Source organism: Astyanax mexicanus, chromosome 14, assembly GCF_023375975.1.
Source record: "Astyanax mexicanus isolate ESR-SI-001 chromosome 14, AstMex3_surface, whole genome shotgun sequence".
Lineage (NCBI taxonomy): Eukaryota > Metazoa > Chordata > Actinopteri > Characiformes > Acestrorhamphidae > Astyanax > Astyanax mexicanus.
Window position 1 is genome coordinate 40031926 of NC_064421.1, and position 18803 is coordinate 40050728.

Sequence of the window (18803 nt, forward strand, 5' to 3'; positions counted from 1 at the left end):
AAACCAGTGAAAATAAGCCCCTCCCCCAAACAGGCCCAGAATTGGACCCAGGTGAGGATCTCTTTGTTCGGGTCGAGTGACAAAACTTTAGCCATTGAAAGTCAAAACTATCAGAAAGACTATCAATAGTAGTTTTGGCTGAATCAGGTGAATACTGATTCACTTACTGTCAGCTTAAGTTTCCAGTTATATTACAGGTCAAATTGACCTGTTTTAAAGTTTGAAGATCTAGGGAAAATAGTTTAAAGTATTTTTTTTTTCAGTATAAAACTTCTTTTGCTTGCCTGAATCAGTGTAATCAACATATAATATGATAATGGTTCCTCTCACATACTAAAACAAAATTGTAATTTTATGTTTCAATGTTAAGTAAAATTATTGTGTTTTATATGTTGATCTTTCAAACTAATAAAGTAGTGAAACATTAAAAAAAGTTTGAACAGTGAGTGAATTATTCTAATTGAACCATTACCTGTTAGAGGTAAGGAATAATTAATTAAATTAGTTAATAATTAAATATTTACATTGCTGTTAGGAGTTTTTGGGTTTCAGACATCAGACTTTTGGATAATTAAATATACACCAGTTCAAATTGTCCCAGAAACACCATTACTGTTACTGACAAATTAACACAACAGGGGAATTAACTCAATGCAGAGTTTAGCAACCAGAGCTCATTATATGGATAAATAAATAGCTTGTTTCCTGCAAAAAAAATTAAAAAAGAGATAAAAAAAAATCTGTCTATTAGAGCTGGACAATATGGACAAAATTTATATCACAATATATTTAGGTCTATACAATATAATTCCGATAAATTGATATGATCAGAATAAAAGCCATTGCCTTTGTTGTCACCCTACACAGATAGTGTACATAGCTGACATACACACACTGATATATATATTCAGAAAACAAACTTTTACTCCTATCAAAACAAACTTTTCACACACACACACACTTTTGCACAAATGTTCAGGTAAGTGTGGTCAGATATTTAGATATTGCTGCTGTCACGCAAAACCTTTTATCTCTCAATTGCAATGTTGCAGGTGAAGAAAAACACTTTGTTAACTTTCCTGTTTTATTCTAATGAATTTACTATATTTACTATACTATGTAATGAGAAACAGGCAAATTCACTTGTCAAAAAAATGTGAAACAGTAAAAATTAAAAGACAGAGGAGGTACGCTTTATGTTTCACACTTACATTAATGATGGCATCAGTCTGAATGTAGTCCATGTCGGAGTTCCTCAGGCCCAGCTCCTTGCCGCCTCTCTGAGTGGTGCTGACGATGCCGGTGGTGACGGTGTTCTGGAGGGAGAACGGGCTGCCAATGGCCACCACAAACTCGCCAGGCCTGAGATCAGCTGAGCGACCCAGAGACAGCACAGAAAGTTTACTCTGTGGAACAAAGAACTCATATTACTGACAGACAACTGCTTTTATTTCACTGCCTAATAGTGAGGCTCATCAGCAACATAACTAGAGGTGGAAGCATCACAATAAACCTCATATCCTGGATGACAATTTTCCTATTTATCATTTCTAAATAATGAAAAAGATGCAGTGCTTAAATAATGCAAAGGAAACAAGTCCATTATCATAGAAACAACAATAGCAATGTTTTAAGAGTCCAGAACCCTGATTTTTAATCACAGCTTTCATGTGTTTTGGCATGCTCTCCGCCAGTCTTACACACTGATTTTGGGTGACCTTATGCCACTCGTTCAAAAATTCAGGCAATTTTTTTACAGAGCTGTATGTTATCTATCAGAATCGGTTGACCACCATTACCCCAGTCCCATTTGCCAGATATAGACAATAGCATGAAAACAGTGTGTTAAAGCCATGGAAATTAGTGAACTGGCAACTGCTAAACATGTAATCACTGAGCTTCAGTAAGGTTGCTGAATTACCCATAGCTGGGTATTTTATCACCACCACTAGCATGGTACAGAGAGGCATTTTAGACATTGACATTCATTATATATGAACCGATCAGCTACAGAGTAAGATCGTTATCGCTTTGCCACTGTGTGGTAATCCGTCAACCTGTGTGAGCTTTGTGTCTGAGGAGAAGCGAGTGGGGAAGAAAACTCGATCCAGTGTTTGGAAATTGAACTCCTAAAGCCATTTCATACATTAGCTCATGTTTATTACTGATTGTTCCTTTAAAGGTTTCAGTGTTAAGAACGAAATGTTTGATTGATTTTGATTAATCACAGCAAACAGAGTGATTTATTTATGTATTTATTATTGATTTAAATCAACTGAGAAATAATTAAGAGACTGCTTCAGTTTCTAAATCAGTTTCTCTGATTTTGGTATTTATATGTATATGTTTGAGTATATAAACTTATTTTATAAACTACAGACAACATTTCTCCCAAGTTACAAAAATACAAATATTGTCATTTAGAGAGTTTATTTGCAGAAAATGAGAAATGGTCAAAATAATGAAAAAGGTGCAATGCCTTTAAACCTTAAATAATGCAAAGAGAACAAGTTCATATTCATAAAGTTTTAGGAGTACAGAGATCAATATTTGGTGGGATAACCCTGGTTTTAAATCACAGTTTTCATCTTGGCATGTTCTTCTCCTCCACCAGTCTTACACACTGCTTTTGGATAACTTTATGCTGCTTTACTCCTGGTGCAAAAATTCAAGCAGTTCAGTTTGGTTTGATGGCTTGTGATCATCCAGCTTCCTCTTGATTATATTCCAGAGGTTTTCAATTTGGTAAAATCAAAGAAACTCATCATTTTTAAGTGGTCTCTTACTTGTTTCTAGAGCTGTATATTTCTTATATATGAGAGTAAGGTGATACATGAGTGACGGTGCGTCCAAACATTCTAAAGCTAGAACAGGACAGACTAACCTTTTCCAGCATTCCGCTGCGAGTGTGAAGGTATGTCCCGTAAAAACTAGCATTTGAAATTCAGGCTATATCTGAAACCTTATCGTCAGGCAACCTTTCGGACGGGATGGAATGGCACACGAGTATTGGGACATGCTTTTTCCATTCCTTCTGGGAATCGTTTCCGGAATCCTCCCCCTCCCAACAGTGAGGACTCACTAGGGCTACCAGATTAGCATCACGACAACACAAACCTGTGTTTAGCAGTGGCACTGGTGTCCATTCTGTTTACTAACTGTAAAAATAGAGTTAGTGTACAGACCGCAGGGGAACTGAGACTGATGTGGATACCAGAGCCACCAGCGCTCTCACCTCCGTATCTCTCTGTGCGGGAATGACTTTAATACTAATATACAATGTGGAAAATAAAAAAATATATAAAAAAAGCAATAAAGAAAACCACTGAATAAAAATGTGTTTCCAAACTCTGACTGGTACTGAATATTTTAACACATAACCAGCCAATCAAAAAGTTTAAAAGACAATAAAACAGTAGCATTCATACATGCACTCAACGAGTCAATGAGGCAATGTAATGAGTTAATTTTTAGTAATATATTGTTTTAGACACTTTTTAATACTTCTATTAAGGGTTGACCTGTGAAATAAAAGGTCAGTTTGAAATATAAAATAATTCCAATTTATATTAGAAGAGTCTACTTCTGTGTGGAACATCACTGAACCATATTTCAAGCTTGAAAGGATTTAGGATAAGGTGCTGGTTAAGGATAATTGATGATTTGGTGACATATCAAATTAGCTTCTTTAGTTTTGCAGCTTGAAAGCTATGAGGCTAAAGTAGCTAACAATTAGCTTCTAACCAATAAATTCCTTCATTATTTTCCACAATCTTTTTTTCAGACAGAATAAAATAAACAGGGCAGTTACAAAAACAGGGATTAAGCCTAGTTTTAGACTACACTGTATTTTAAATAGAAATTTCCCATTAAAATGAAAATTTCTTTTAGGACTAAGTCCAAGCGGATCTTTAATAGTGAAGGGGCTTGAAAAGCTTTTTTTCTTAACTTTGGAAGATTTTGCTTGATTTAGGGCAGTGGTAGTTTGGTGGCAGCTCAGTGGTTTGAGCACTGGGCCATCAATGACAAGGTTGTGGATTCAATAACCAGGCCTACATCTACCTAAAAACAAATACTCAGTTTTGCCTCCTTTAACCTCAGAACTCTCTCATGTCTCATTTTCCTATTTTGCTATTTCTATTTCTAAGCAATTTTATGAGAATCATCTGTGACAAAGTTGACCACTTAATGATACTGTATGCTGGTTGAAAAGTTTGGCCATGCTGTTTTTTTTCAGTAGAGTAGTTGGCTTGGTGACAAATTTGCTTATTAAGTTATGGAGCCACCAAAGAGCTTCTAACCACCAATCAGCATCAAAAAGTGAAGGGCCTATAAAAGCAGAGATGTATACTAGAAGTACTACAGACCCAGACTTAGAAGAGTAGAAGTTGAAGTGTTCTTTAAGTTCCACAAAGTACTATATTATTCAATGTTGTAATTCAGTATTTCAAGTAGTTGACCACATGTGGAGCACATCTAGAGAACCTAGCTCACATTCCACCCATGATTTAAGTTCCACAAATTAGAAAACTTAAACAATTATGAATTTAACCCATTTTGGAACTCACTCTTTATTCAGACCCTAGTTGTGTTTTTTAGTGCCCTTTAATTTTTATTTTTTTTTTGTGGTATTGATCATCCTGTCATCCTGCATTAGTGAAATGTTTGTATGTACGTTCCTTTGATCGCAATAACTAAAGTAAAGCAGCGGAACCCCGTGCAAAGCAATGCGGGCTATCCTGCCATGGCAGGCTTCTCTGTATTATCTGTAACTGTATTATCTGTAACTGTAACACTAGAGCATCAATAAGCAGCAGGTTGATAATCAACTGATGATAATCACAGCAGCCCTGTGACAAGATCATGAGTGGAAAATCCTCCTTTCCCACAGAGTTTCTTAAACTGGCAGCACAAGTAAATATATCTACTTTTAACTTTTAATATTATGACTTGACGTGACTTTTCCTTGTAGGCTACTGTTTTTTTTTTGTAAACCAGCTATGTTGCAGCACTGTTCAAAGTACTTATGTTATTTGTCTACATAGCTTATTTAATTTAAAGAGTGAATTATAGTAAAGTGTGGCTTATATTTTTTTTTAATTAGTGGGTGCACTCAACAGTCTGAAAATTCCAATAAACGCACAAACATATTTGTTTAATACTCGAACATGTGCCTGGGTACATCTGGGTTCTACACTGCTCATGGGGCCAAAATGAGACCCAAGCACAATTACATTCAGCTGTAATGATGAGGATCACACCTAAAATCCAATTCAGAGTCCATCAAAGCCCATCTAGCCCACATTCTACTCACTGGGTAGCCAACTGTATTAGCCTTGTAGCTACCTATTCAAGTGCTTTAGCTACTCGGTACTGAGGAAGTGAACTGGCAGTCCTAAACAGTAAACCTATCCGGAGGGTTGCATAGTGAACCCTAAGCGAACCGGACCTGAGCTATAGCTTATAAATAGAAAAGGATGAAGGTGATAATGAGTAGAACCTCTCCCCCCACACACACACCCCCTCGCAACACTCGTTCTGCTTCTCTTCTTCCACTCAGTTGGGACGTGACACAGGAATAGCATTATCACTGCAAATGACTACTGCTTGGATGATAACAGCATAAACATATGGGAGCACAGGGTTGCCAGGTCCCAGATAAATCTCCAGCCCAATGTTTCCAGACACAAAATCTGTTTAAATGCAAAAGAAACATGAAATATCCAACCAAACTGAGTACACCCCCCCCCCTCTCACACTTCTGCAAATATTTTATTGTAACTTTTTATAGAACACCTCACAGTGAACCCACTGAGCAGTAACTCTGTGAGGAGCAGTTTAGAGACAGTATATGGATTTTTATTAGCTGTACATGCTAGGCAATATACATGCACAGCACATATCTTAGTATATCTTAGTAAAGTATTACTAAGAATCATTCAGATAATAATATAATCACCTATGCTTAAAAATACTGTTACATTAAAACATTGTCACAACTCCTCTGCAGAGCTGTTTGTCTGCTAGCATAATGTTGCCAATATTAGCATCCGGCTAATAAAGATATGGCCTCCATCCATGTCCTGGGCCGGAGAGCCAGTCACAGCTCTAAAATAGCAGTTCCAAGTTATGCCAAATGTAGCTAACAAGACTAAATAAAGTGTACTGTTATTGTTAGTGTACTGTGAACTACGTTTGACACCATTGACCTACCTATGGAAAATTCCAGTAAGTCATAAAATCATATTAGTTCCGTTAAATATCAACTTTACCTGAGGAACTCACAAAAAGCCTGTTTTTCTGCATGAGCCTAATGTTGACAATGTTAGCAAAAAGCTAATAAAATAAGATTTTTGATTTGATCACATTTAAAAAATGATATGTGTGCAAATTCTGTATAGACAGCAGAATCTTTACCCAGCTTTAATGTTTAATATAAGCATTGCATTATCAGTTTTGAACCACAGCATTCTCTTCACTGTCCATGACGCTAGCTGCCGACGGTCTCTCAGGCTCTGCAGATAAATGATATTCATATTTCTTAAGGCAGTTTTGGTAAAGTTTTCAGGCGTAGAAAATTTATTTCACATACTTTTTTTACCTAAGAAATTGCTGTGTTACTGTATATATGGATTTATTCTGTGAATATTTCAACTTTAAGCCTGTAATTCTAAAGGAAAAACCTTGTTAACCGGTATCCAGCTTTGAGGTTAACGGCAAACTGAATTACATTCATTTCTGTGGTGTGTTTGCTGTGGTTTAATGCAATTTCTGACTGCATTTCTACATCCCCTGCTGTTCTGTACTCTACGCTCTGTGTGAAATCAGTGGAATTCCCCAGTAAATGCTGCTTACCCATTATAGGACTTTTATTGGAAGGCGGGGTAGAGAGTGCAGAGAGTGCTGGGGGTGCTGGGGGTCTGAAACATGTGCTCAGTAAGATTAGGTAATGCTGAGGTGAGGGAAAGTGAAGAGATATTTTTGTTATGCTGTTGCCCGATACCTGCCCTTTGCCACACCGGCCAGCTGGCCTGTAAAACACTATGTTACCCAGGTGTCTGTGTTTATGACAACGCATTCTGAAAATACCTCATCAGCAGGGGACACATAAAGCACCATAACTCTTAAAATCTACCGAAAGCAAAAGCAGAGGGGGAATAGAACAACATTATGTAATAAATTACAGTTAAGGAAATAATTATTTGATCCCTTGCTAATTTTGTAAGTTTGCCTACTGACAAAGACATAAACAGTCTAAAAATTTAAGGGTAGGTTAGTTTTAACAGTAAGAGATAGAATATTAAAAATCATATAGTAAAAATTATATACATTTATTTGCAGACGAAATAAGTATTTGATCCCTCTTACAAACAAGACTTACTACTAGCTGGCAAACCTTAAGCACAGCAGTCGGAGATTTTTAGTAGTTTTAGTAGTTGATCAAACTTGCAAATCATCTCTTAATCATTAAGATATTGAGGCTGTCGCTTGGCAACTTGGAGCTCGAACGCCCTCCATAATTTTCTATAGGATTAAGGTCTGGAGATTAGCAAGGCAACTCCATGACCTTAATGTGCTTCTTTTTGAGCCACTTCATTGTTACCTTGACTGTATGTTTCGGGTCATTGTCGTGCTGGAAGACCCAGCCACGACCCATTTTTTATGTACTGAAGGAGGCTCCATCCATTCTCCTACTGATGCGGTAAAGTAGTCCTGTTCACTTAGCAGAGAAACACCCCCAAAACATAATGTTTCCACCTCCATTCTTGACAGTGGGGACAATGTCCTTTGGGTGGGTCATAGTCAGCATTTCACTTTCTCCAAACATGGCGAGTTAAGTTAATGCCAAAGAGCTCAATTTTTGTCTTATCTGACCACAGCACCTTCTCCCAGTCACTCTCAGAATCATCCAGGTGTTCATTGGCAAGCTTCAGACAGGCCTGCACATGTGCCTTCTTGAGCAAAGGAACCTTGTGGGCACTGCAGGATTCTAATCCATCATGGCATAATGTGTTACCAATGGTTTTCTTGGTGACTGTGGTCCCAGCTGCCTTGAGATCATTAACAATTTCCCCCTGTGTAGTTTCAGGCTGACTTCAAAAATGGTAAATCCAGAGGACCGTACAGAAAAACAGTATGCAAAGATAACACCCAAAACGAAAGTGGACGCGTGTAGCCTTGCTGGTTGTTTTGGAAAGAAATGGCTGTGAATAATATGGCTATTATAGTGTTTCAGACATCGTGACCCCTGGTTCCCACCAGCAGCAGCGTTGTGATGTGTATCATGCAGCTTCAGAGGAATGCAGTCTGGAAATCTGTGTGCAGTTTTATGAGATGATAAACTGAGAGAATGAGACATGCTGAAACCTGTGTGGCTGCTGTGTGTGCATACACACGTGTGTGTGGGGATTTCACTGACAAACTGTTTACAAATTGTCCTGTATGTGTATGTGGTGAACTTACTGTATGTACACTCTAGAGCAGGGGTATTTAATTTGGATTCCCCGGTCTCTCTCTCTCTCGCACTTGGAGTGTCTTTAGTTTCCACCCGTTCTGGTTTTCGCCATGTCTCGGGCTCAAACTGATATTAACAGAGACACTGCCACACTACAGTAGTCTATAGTGTTCTGCCCTTTCTGCTTAGCCTCAGAATTGACATAAGCTTTAAATATGGTATACCTCTAAGAAGCCATTTACTTATAATTTAATGCACCTTTATTTGCTTGAGAAGTGAAATGAAGTTTATAGGATTTACAGAAATTTTAAACAAATTTAGGCAGGTGCATAAATTTGAGCACCCATGTCAATTTATTAATTTGAAAACCTTAAACACTAATTACTGGAACAAGGTCACTGAAAGCTCACTGGTAAGCTCACTGAAACTTGACCTACATACACAGGTGAATCCAATTATGAGAAAGGGTTAAGGTGGTCAAGATGCTCTTTGCATCTTCTCTGAAGAGTGGCAACATGGGAGCCTTAAAACACACAACTCTCAAATGACCTGAAAACAAAGATTGTTCAACATCATGGTTTAGAGGAAGGATACAAAAATCTCAATAATCTCAGAGATTTCAGCTGTCAGTTTACACTGTGAGGAACATAGTGAGGAAATGAAAGACCACAGACACAGTTCTAGTTAAGACCTGATATAACAGAACAAGAAAAATCTTAGATAATAAGAGGAGAAGCATGGTAAGAACAGTCATGGTCAACAGAGCCACAGATCAGCTCCAAACACCTACAACATCATCTTGCTGCAGATGGAGTCACTGTGTGTTGTTCAACTATTCACTACTCATCTCACTTTGCACAAGGAGAGTCTGTATGGGAGAGTAACTAATGCAGAAGAAGCCTTTTCTGAGCCACACGCCACAAACAGAGTCACTTGAGGTATGCTAAAGCTACAGCACATTTGAACAAGATAGCTTCATTTTGGAATAAGGTGCTGTGTGGACTGATGAAACTAAAATTGAGTTATTGATACGCCAAGATAAACTCTTTACTGCTCCCCACAGTAAAATTAGGTGGCAGTGCTATCATGCTGTGGGGCTGTGTGATCAGTGCAGGTACTGGGAATCTTGTTAAAGTTAAGGGTCTCATACATTTCAGTCAATATCAGCAGATTTGTAAGAACAATGTTGAAGAATTGGTGAGAAAGTTGAAGTTAAAGCGCCGAGGCTGGATACTTCAACAAGACAACGACTCTAAACACTAAACTCTGCTCTAAATCTACTAAATCATTCATGCAGAGGAACAAGTACAACGTTCTGGAATTATCATCTCAGTCCTCAGACCTGAATATTATTATAATTGAAAATCTGTGGTGTAATTTAAAGTGGGCTGTTCAAGATCAGAAACCATCAAACCTGACTGAACTGGAGATGTTTTATAAAGAAGAATGATCCAAAATACCTTCAACCAGAAGTCAGATTCTTATTGAAAGCTATAGGAAGCGTTTAGAGGCTTAAGTGTGCAATCTAAAGCTCATCCCTATATACAAGCAACATTTATGCTGTTCCCTGAAATCGTATGACTCAGTTTTACCCTCTGTTTTTTGGGCAGCCACATGAAAGCGGTGTCGGACCGCAGCGTGGGCCGCTGGGACGTGGGTAATCTAAGGAAACTGCTGTTCCTGAATGGATTCATCAGCCCAACATATGGTCTTCAATACGTCTGAACCTAACTGGGCAGCGCTGGCTTTTCTTTGGCACATGTTGAGCGCTGTGTGGAAACAGACAGACATGGGAGATTTAAATCAGGGAGGGTTAAATTAGGGATGAGTGGAGTCGTGGAAGTGATTCATTTCCCTGCAGGGCCAGCGGCCGCAGAAACCGTTCAGGATCAGAATCACAGTGTAACCTGTTACTACAAAATATATAGACCACTTCTGACACCAATGGTCAGCCTTTGTTGTATTTGCTGACATATTGTAGTCATGCTATATCAGTATATATTTCTTAATATATAAAAAAACACTCTTGGGAGTAGTTATGAACTCCAAAGAGTGCCCACAAAGGATGTCTGTATCTACTGAAAAAAAATATTATTTCTCAACTCATTTAATACACCCTGTAATGATACACCTGTGTTAGAAAGCTTTATTCAGTACCAGTAAAAAGTTTGGACACACCTCCTCATTCAATGTTTTTTTCCTATATTGTAAACTAATACTGAAATCAGCCAGACTAAGAAGGAACACATGTTAACTTGTGGTTTCTGAGGCTGGTAACTCCTGTCTAAATGAGGGAACTCTTGCTCTTCCTCTCCTGGGGCAGCCCTGATGAGAGCCAGTTTCATCATAACATTTTTGATGGTCTTTGCAACTGCACTTAAGTATATTTTTTAAAGTTCTTGATTATTTTGAATTCACTGATCTTCACTGTATACCAACTAGGGCTGGGCGATATGAAAAAAAAATCTTATCACGATATAGTTTTCCATATCAGCCGATATCGATATGTATCACGATATAAATCAAATCACTTTCTGTTATACCTAAAGATTTCTTTTTACTCATAAGTGACACATGTATGGCCCTTAAAACGAGTACAAGAGGAAAAATATATCAACTAAAAAAAAATGCAATAGCACTTGGATTTTTAATAAAATTTTATTTAATCAAAGGATTATTCCCCTCCCTAAATGCAGGCAGCTACGTTAAGCAAAATACAAGACAGGTTTTGACAGGTGATCTTGATTTAGTTTTAGTCTTTTGACTAAAATTTATATTAGTTTTAGTTACATTTTAGTCTAGTTTTAGTCTAATAAATTTTGGTCATATAAAAAGTATGTATTGCAAATGTTTATTGTTTTTCTATTTTATATTTGTTGTTATTTTGAAATTATTAATTGCTATTGTTTATTAAAATGATCGCGTGCTGTGCTTGTTCACAGCGCTACTTAAACGGGAAATAGAAAATAAAGTTTATCGAATCCTATCGTCCGGCTTATTATAGCTTTAGCAATATACAATTTCCTCGATAACTATCGTTTTATCGCCCAGCACTAATACCAACTCTACCTCTTCATAACTTTACAGCTGATGCTGTCAAACACTGAAAAATTAAGAGCAATTCAAGTAATTAACTCTTGACAAGTTCAGCACAGCTGTTAACTAAAAGCCTGAATTCCAGTTCCTCGCCATTCCTAACGAATCACTCTAAAGAATCTAAAATATAAAACATATTTTGGTTTGTTTAACACGTACTTCTTCATGGTTTGGGTGACTTTAGTATTAATCTACAATGCAGAAAGGTTTAAGTTAGAAAAGAAACACTGAATTTAAGGTGTATCCAATGCTTTTGACTGGTACTGTATATCATACAGTTCACATTTAAGGACATCCTTAGACTGCAGCATCAGGTTTCAAATAAAACAGCTTCAGGTCACACCTGAAAAAACGAACTCTAGATGAGATCATTAGCCAAGTGCAATAAATGTAGGTGTTTCTATAATAAAAAAAAAGTGGCTGGGAACGACAGGAAGGTGGATGGTGGTTGATTTTCTCCTCCCCTTTACACCAGCATCTATCTGACTGAGTGACCTCATTAACTCTACTCACACATATGGATTCACTTTCCTTGTTTAAGCCCATCCCATGAACCACACTCTCTCTTTCTCTCTCTCTTTCTTACTCATTCTTTCTCACACACTCTTTTCCACTCTCTTCCACACTGTTTCTTTCTCCCTCACATCCCTGAATACACGCTGAGTACATAGTGAGTAAATTCTGTGTTCTGGTGCACATATATCTGTGCAGTGTGAAACTACTTTAACAGAATGCACAGAATGCGGAAAATTCGCTGCTGTACTTTCAAACACCGTGTGACGCGGCTGCAAGCAGTGACCGCAGAACAGACCGCCCATGTTAACAGCATGGAACAGAGACAGAGTTTGTTTTAATAGCTGAGATAATATTAGCATTACAAGGCAATTTTTTATTTTTATTAAATTGCGCCTTATAAGCAGTTCAGCCCAAATAACAGGAGTATATTTGATTGCTGGGTCGGATCGAGAACAGATCACGTTCTCACCACAAGCGAACCGGTTCGTTTGGGATTTAGCAGGTGTGAAAACAGCAATCGCATTAGGGTTCGGCTCAACTGGACCACCTCCACTAGCTGGTCTCGGTCCGGTTGTCTTAATCCGAACCCAGGTGCGATTACTGTTTTCACACCTGCTTAATCAAACTGCACTAAGGGTACAAACAAACCATCTGGTTTAACCAGACCAAATAGTGCTGGTGTGAAAACGCCCCAAAACCAGAGGTGGAAAGTAATAAATTACATTTACTCAAGTTACTGTAACTGAGTAGATTTTTTAAGTAGTTTTTAAAATAGATAATTTTACTTTTACTCAAGTACATTTTGACACAAGTAATTTACTTTGCTACATTGGAAAACTCCCAATTACTGAGTAAAAAATAAAATGCTGGGGAAAAAAAACAACTGTCTGAATAAAAAAATAAATAATTGTCACAGATGCTCGTGCGTGGAATAACGAGGCAATAACGTCCTCATGCAATACAAAATGTGCCCCGCCGGACAGAGCTCTCAGCTTTCAAAACATCCACATCAAACCTGAGAAAGCATGTGGTGTAAGTATTTTTATCATTAAACAATCTGCTTAAATGTAAAAAAAAAAAACATGTAAATATCAGTTAAATTATAGCAATTGCAAGTTAAAATAACAATGACCTGTAAAACTAAAAAAATCCGGTTTATAGTCACATATATGACCTTAACTTTTTAACAGTAAAGAAAAAAAAGTATGATAGAAACCTATGCCACTTGTTCTTGAAAAAGTTTTATGGGCTGGTCTGAACAAATACTGCCTGAAAGGTCCAAATTATTAGGTGAAATAATAGTTCATTAGAAACAATTTAATTTATGATTTGTTGTACTTTTTTCATCAAATAATTAAAAGTAACTATGTCACTTTCACTCAAAGTACATTATAAATTGAGTACTTTTTTACTTTTACTCGATTAGATTTTTAGATGGGTACTTTTACTTTTACTTGAGTAGAATTTAAGCAAAGTAAAGGTACTATTACTTAATTACAATTTTTCTGTACTTGTTCCACCTCTGGAAAACAGCAATCGCATTCGGGTTCGGCTCAAAACAACTGGACCGGGACCAGCTAGTGGAGGTGGTCTTGGTCCGGTTGTCTTAATCCGAACCCGGGTGAGATTACTGTTTTCACACCTGCTAAATCAAACTGCACTAAGGGTACAAACAAACCATCGGGTTTAACCAGACCAAATAGTGCTGGTGTGAAAATGCCCCAAAACACATATCTAGTGCTGACCATGTTAACACTATAATGCATGCAAACAATCTAAAAAAACTTCAATGCGGTCATTTTTCGAAATGTCAGCTAACTAGTTAACCTAGCTACAGTTATGTGGTGTCCTCACATATTCTCCCAAATAGCTGTAAACAATGTTTTATAGCCTGTAGAACTGCTGATAGGCCTGTCGCGATAACTATGTTATCGACTTATCGTACGATCTTTTTTTTATCGCGATAATTTTGCTGGTATGTACTGGTACTGGTAAATCATAAGAACCCCCATACACATTTCTTTCCTCTTTCTCCAAATGCTTCACTAATTAGTGGCAAGCCATCAAATTGCGTCAACCATAAATCAGAGACAAGTTTTAACATATTCCATTCCAACTTCTTTTTCTCTCTTTTGATCCCTTTCCCTTTCTTTCTATCTTTTGTGCTCTCCCTTCTTTTCTCTCTGTCATTCTGTCCTGTTTTTTTCTCTAAATTGTGCTCTCTCTCCTTTTTTCCTTTTCTTTCTTTCTTTCTTTCTTTCTTTCTCTCTTTCTCTCTCTCTCTCTCGCTCCTCTTGCTCCTCAATCTCTGTGATTCTCTCTCTCTCACTGTCATTCTCTCTCTCCTTTTCTCTCTGGTGTTCTCTCAGGCCTGGGTCCACTTTCTTTTCTTTCTTTTTTCTTTTTTTGCGCTCTCTGACACTGTGGATTGAGGAATGTTAAACACCCACAGTCCCTTTCACCTGCACCCACTATCAGACCTCGCTCCATCTCCATGCTGGCTCATGGTGCTCATAAGATAACACCTCAAAACTTATACAGGTGGCGGCGTTCTCAATCTGTCCCTGAGATAACCCTTCTGATCAATTTACCCATAACCTAATCAACCTATTGATAGTATAAATATGCTGTGTAAAAAAAAACTATTGTATAAAATTAATTGCTAAATAACTTTGTAAATACACAGGAAATCAAAGAATTTGTTGCAAAAAAAAGTGTTGTACTTAGAAGGAAGTGCAATTTGAAAGAAAGATACATGTTTTAAGTGATTAACAGTTAAGACTTACATGCAGAATTCATTGAGCCAAACATAAGTAGTATTTAATACATGTTTAATTTACAAGCCAGACACCACAGCATGAAGTTGTAGAGGTTCCTAATGATAGATTATGCGGTAAGGGTGTAGAAGTATTGATAGCGTTTCCAATAACATTCGTCACAATTTCAATCAGGAATAGGTCTGGCCATGTGAATGATCATGATATAACAGCTGTATAATAATATAATATAATAATGTCTTCAAGGCAAGCTCTTGAGCCTATCTTGTCGCCACAATCAAATTCACTAGGCGTTTTTTATCAAGACAAAAACAAGACTCATCACTGAAGATGACCCACTCCTATTCTGACATGACTGTCCAACAGGTTTCATTCTTCTTCTGTCTGATTCTGTCTGCAACAATTTTTTTGGAGAATCAGCTTTTATATTGGTTATTTATCTAAAATAAAATCAGCCCCAGTCCAAATATGAGCAATTCTGGATTTGATTTCAGTGTACTGCTATAATCTCTCACAAACAAACACTTTAATGAGCTATGTGCTGGTGATTTACTGCGAAACAAATAGGCTGTAGCCTATAAAAAGCCTGCAACAGCTGAACCCAGGCCAAGCTCTAATGATTAGGTTTATAAGGTTTCAGGTCTGCCAGTGTGGGGTTCTGCAAACACGTGGTTCTGTAGGCTGGTCGACTGAAATGAGTACATGCATTATTCCAGTTTAGGTACAGGGATAATACCACTGCTGCTCAGGCAAACTGGGCTAAACTGTTCACCAGCTGGGCTTCTGACAGCAATCCAGCTCCACACAATCACCACTGACTGTTCCACTGCATGAACTCACGCAGTGCCAGCCATGTCTGAACGCTTGATCGGACGCACAGGCAGACAGACATAGAGCCTCAGGACCCCACTGGTGTCAATTTGACAAGCTATGTTTTGGCCCAGTGCCATGCCACTTAGCACTACCAGTTGATTTCACATGTTCACACCTAGGTGTAGGGTGTATTTATTCTTGTTAGGATAGAGGGCTAGAGTTAAGTGATTAGTTTTGGGCTAAAGGTTTATCCCATTTCTTAGAGGGAGGACTTCCTAAACTTTCTCTTCCTCTTAGTTCCAATGGAAAAAAAAGAGTGACTCTCAAACACCAAAGGTAGAGGAACAAATGAGATTGAAAGCTGTAATAGTTAACAAGCAATGCAAGCTAACACCCCACTAATTAGCCCAAATAATTTGACAAAAATTGAGTAATTGTCCAATTACAGATACACAAATATGCTTGTTTATGTGGTTTCTGACTCTTAATGCCAGAACTGTAAAAACCAACAGTAAAAGTGGTTCAGCCCGACCAATGGTTTCCAAACTTGCAGACTATGTTCTGATGCCCCGAGTGGGCACCGCATGCTAACCAATAAAAGTCCTTGGGAAAGGAATCTAACGCTACATTAAATCTGAATTAAAAGTCTGTCATTTGATTTAAATGTAAGGCATTCTGGGTTAGAACATCAATGTACATTACATAAATGTAAATCAGGGATGGGCAACTGGCGGCCCGGGGGCCGCACACGGCCCTCGTCATCACTCAGTGCGGCCCGCGAATAGATCAAAATAATTTCATAATTTCATAATAAAAAATAAAAAAAATTCTATAATATAATAATTCTACTTTTGACCGCTAGAGAGCGCGCCGCTGCCAAATAATAGCAGGCACGGGCGCACAGTGAGGAAGAAAGTCAACAGCCATACCTTTTCACCGAATTCAAGGGAAAACGCATTTGATGTGCACGAGGAGTTACTGAAATTGGCATCTCTGCACGACACCACTAAAGGCAGCGATATATTCAAAGCCGTTACCAGTGCTGTGGGTGAATATGGTGGCTTTGAAAAGCTGTCAACTGTTGTTACGGATGGCGCACCTGCGATGCAGGGAAGACACAGAGGTTTCGAGGGGCTACTCAGGCAGAGCGGAGTAAACTGCCCTATACTGCACTGCATTATCCATCAGGTGGGTAGAGTCATATACACGCCCTGGCCCGCCGGCGGGCCAGAAATTTATGAAAAATAATATCTGGCTATGTTTATGAATAGTTATGAACAGTTATAGGCTCAATATAGACAAACAATATACTTTATATACAACATACTATATATTTTAAAGCTTAGAAACTCTGCTTTTCAGTTATCTCGCCTATTTAGCAGTATTTCCTTTCAGAAAATAAGTATTTAGGGCGAAATATGCCTAGTTTCATAAAGATATTAAATACTGTTTTCATATTTGCGTTTATCGCACGTCCATATTTGGTCGGATGCGGTATCATGTTATACATTTCAAACCGTCTGGCTCTCTTGATTCCGGAACTGTGCTCCGTTTTACTGTAGGGTGTACGGTTCCTAAATTAGAGCTGAACGCGCGCGTCGGAGCGCGTGTTTACAGTTAAAACCTGCTCGGGTTTTGTCCTGGGGTTACCTCAGGACACACCACACACCCCCCCCAACCCCCACCAGCGCGTCCCCCAAACTCTTACCTTCAAAACGCGTCCAAACTTAAGATAATCCATCAATCCAGTCTCCTATAATCCCCATTTATATCTAATCAGTACTGGAAATCATTTCAGGCAGAAATAAATTAATAAAAACTTTAACTCCTTATTAAACGCGCTGTATTCGAGGCTGCACGTGTTAACGCACGTGTGGTGACTCGGCCAAGCCTACTGCACGTGACGATATGCAAATGAGGACTGTCAGCCAATCAGGGGCCGAGTTCAGACACCTTCATACTGCAGAATAAAGTATAAAATGAGTAGTTTTTATTATTATAAAGTTTCCAGTCCTTTGGAGAAAGAAAATACCATTACTGCTTCAGATCACTATAATATTTAATCAGTAAAATGGAGCAGTTTATAATTTTATATTTATAATGCATATTAAAATGCATTAATATGCAGAAAATAGTTGTTGATAAATGTTGGTGCTGTAAACATACAGATATAAATTCATATAAAATTTGTTCTTATTGAAAATAATTTGTAGCGTTTTTCATATTCAATTATTTGAAGTGCGAGGTCATGTGGCCCTCCAAGGGTCATGCTGAAAAAAATGTGGCCCTCTCCATCATGGAAGTTGCCCATCCCTGATGTAAATATACACGTAACACTTAACTACTATACATTTCAATCAGATTTTTGTGTAAATCTGTGCAAAAAAAGCGCCATTTTTTGCTGGCAGTAGGTGAATCAAAAACAACTTCAGCCAAACTATAAGTGGTCCCCTCTAACATGTGCCAGGATAATTTTTTGGAGCGGTTGAGGGGTTGAGTAAAGCATATGGATGAGACATTTTTTTCCATGCATGTGGTTTAAACCCCTTAAACTCTATAGAAGCCCATACCTCAAACTGAACATCAGCCACTGGAAGCCACCAAAATCTCCAGTAATTCCAGTCTGGCTCCAGTTAGTCCTTGATTGCATAATTTTGGCCAATTAAGGGCTGGTGGTAAGCAAATCAGTGCTGAGGAGGACCAACTGGAGCCAGACTGTGAGCGATGGTCAGCCACAGACATGATAAAACAATTCCATTTGCCAGAAGGATGTTCACCGTGGTGGGCCGGGTTTATTATTACACTGACATGCCAAAAGTCATGGGATGGCAGTGTGTAAATTGTAAATTGATCATGAAGTGTCATAGAGTGTCATAGAGTCAAGTGTGATAGTGGTAATCAGATGGACACTCCATTTCATTCCATAATTGGATGTAGTTAAAATGGACACAATTATCCAACAATACAGAGCAAAACAGAAGGGAGCTACAGAGTATAGTACATTAATAAATAAAACGTATTGTATCCGGTATGGGATAGCATTTGCTGTATTTTTCGCACTTTAAGGCACACTGGATTATAAGGCGCAAGTTTAATAAACGTCTATTTTCTCAATCAAGCGCTGGATGTTAATCTCCACAAATGTA

The 18803-nt window shown here is 38.1% G+C and overlaps 1 protein-coding gene across 2 annotated transcripts in view; it reads right to left on the bottom strand.

The window, feature by feature from the left end:
* Positions 1-18803, bottom strand: part of htra1a (HtrA serine peptidase 1a) — a 67416-nt gene that overhangs the window by 11946 nt on the left and 36667 nt on the right. For both annotated transcript variants that reach the window (XM_022666284.2, XM_007230623.4), the window contains exon 4: positions 1212-1406. In XM_022666284.2, the coding sequence (XP_022522005.2) occupies positions 1212-1406 (195 nt within the window). The remainder of the gene's footprint in view (positions 1-1211; positions 1407-18803) is intronic.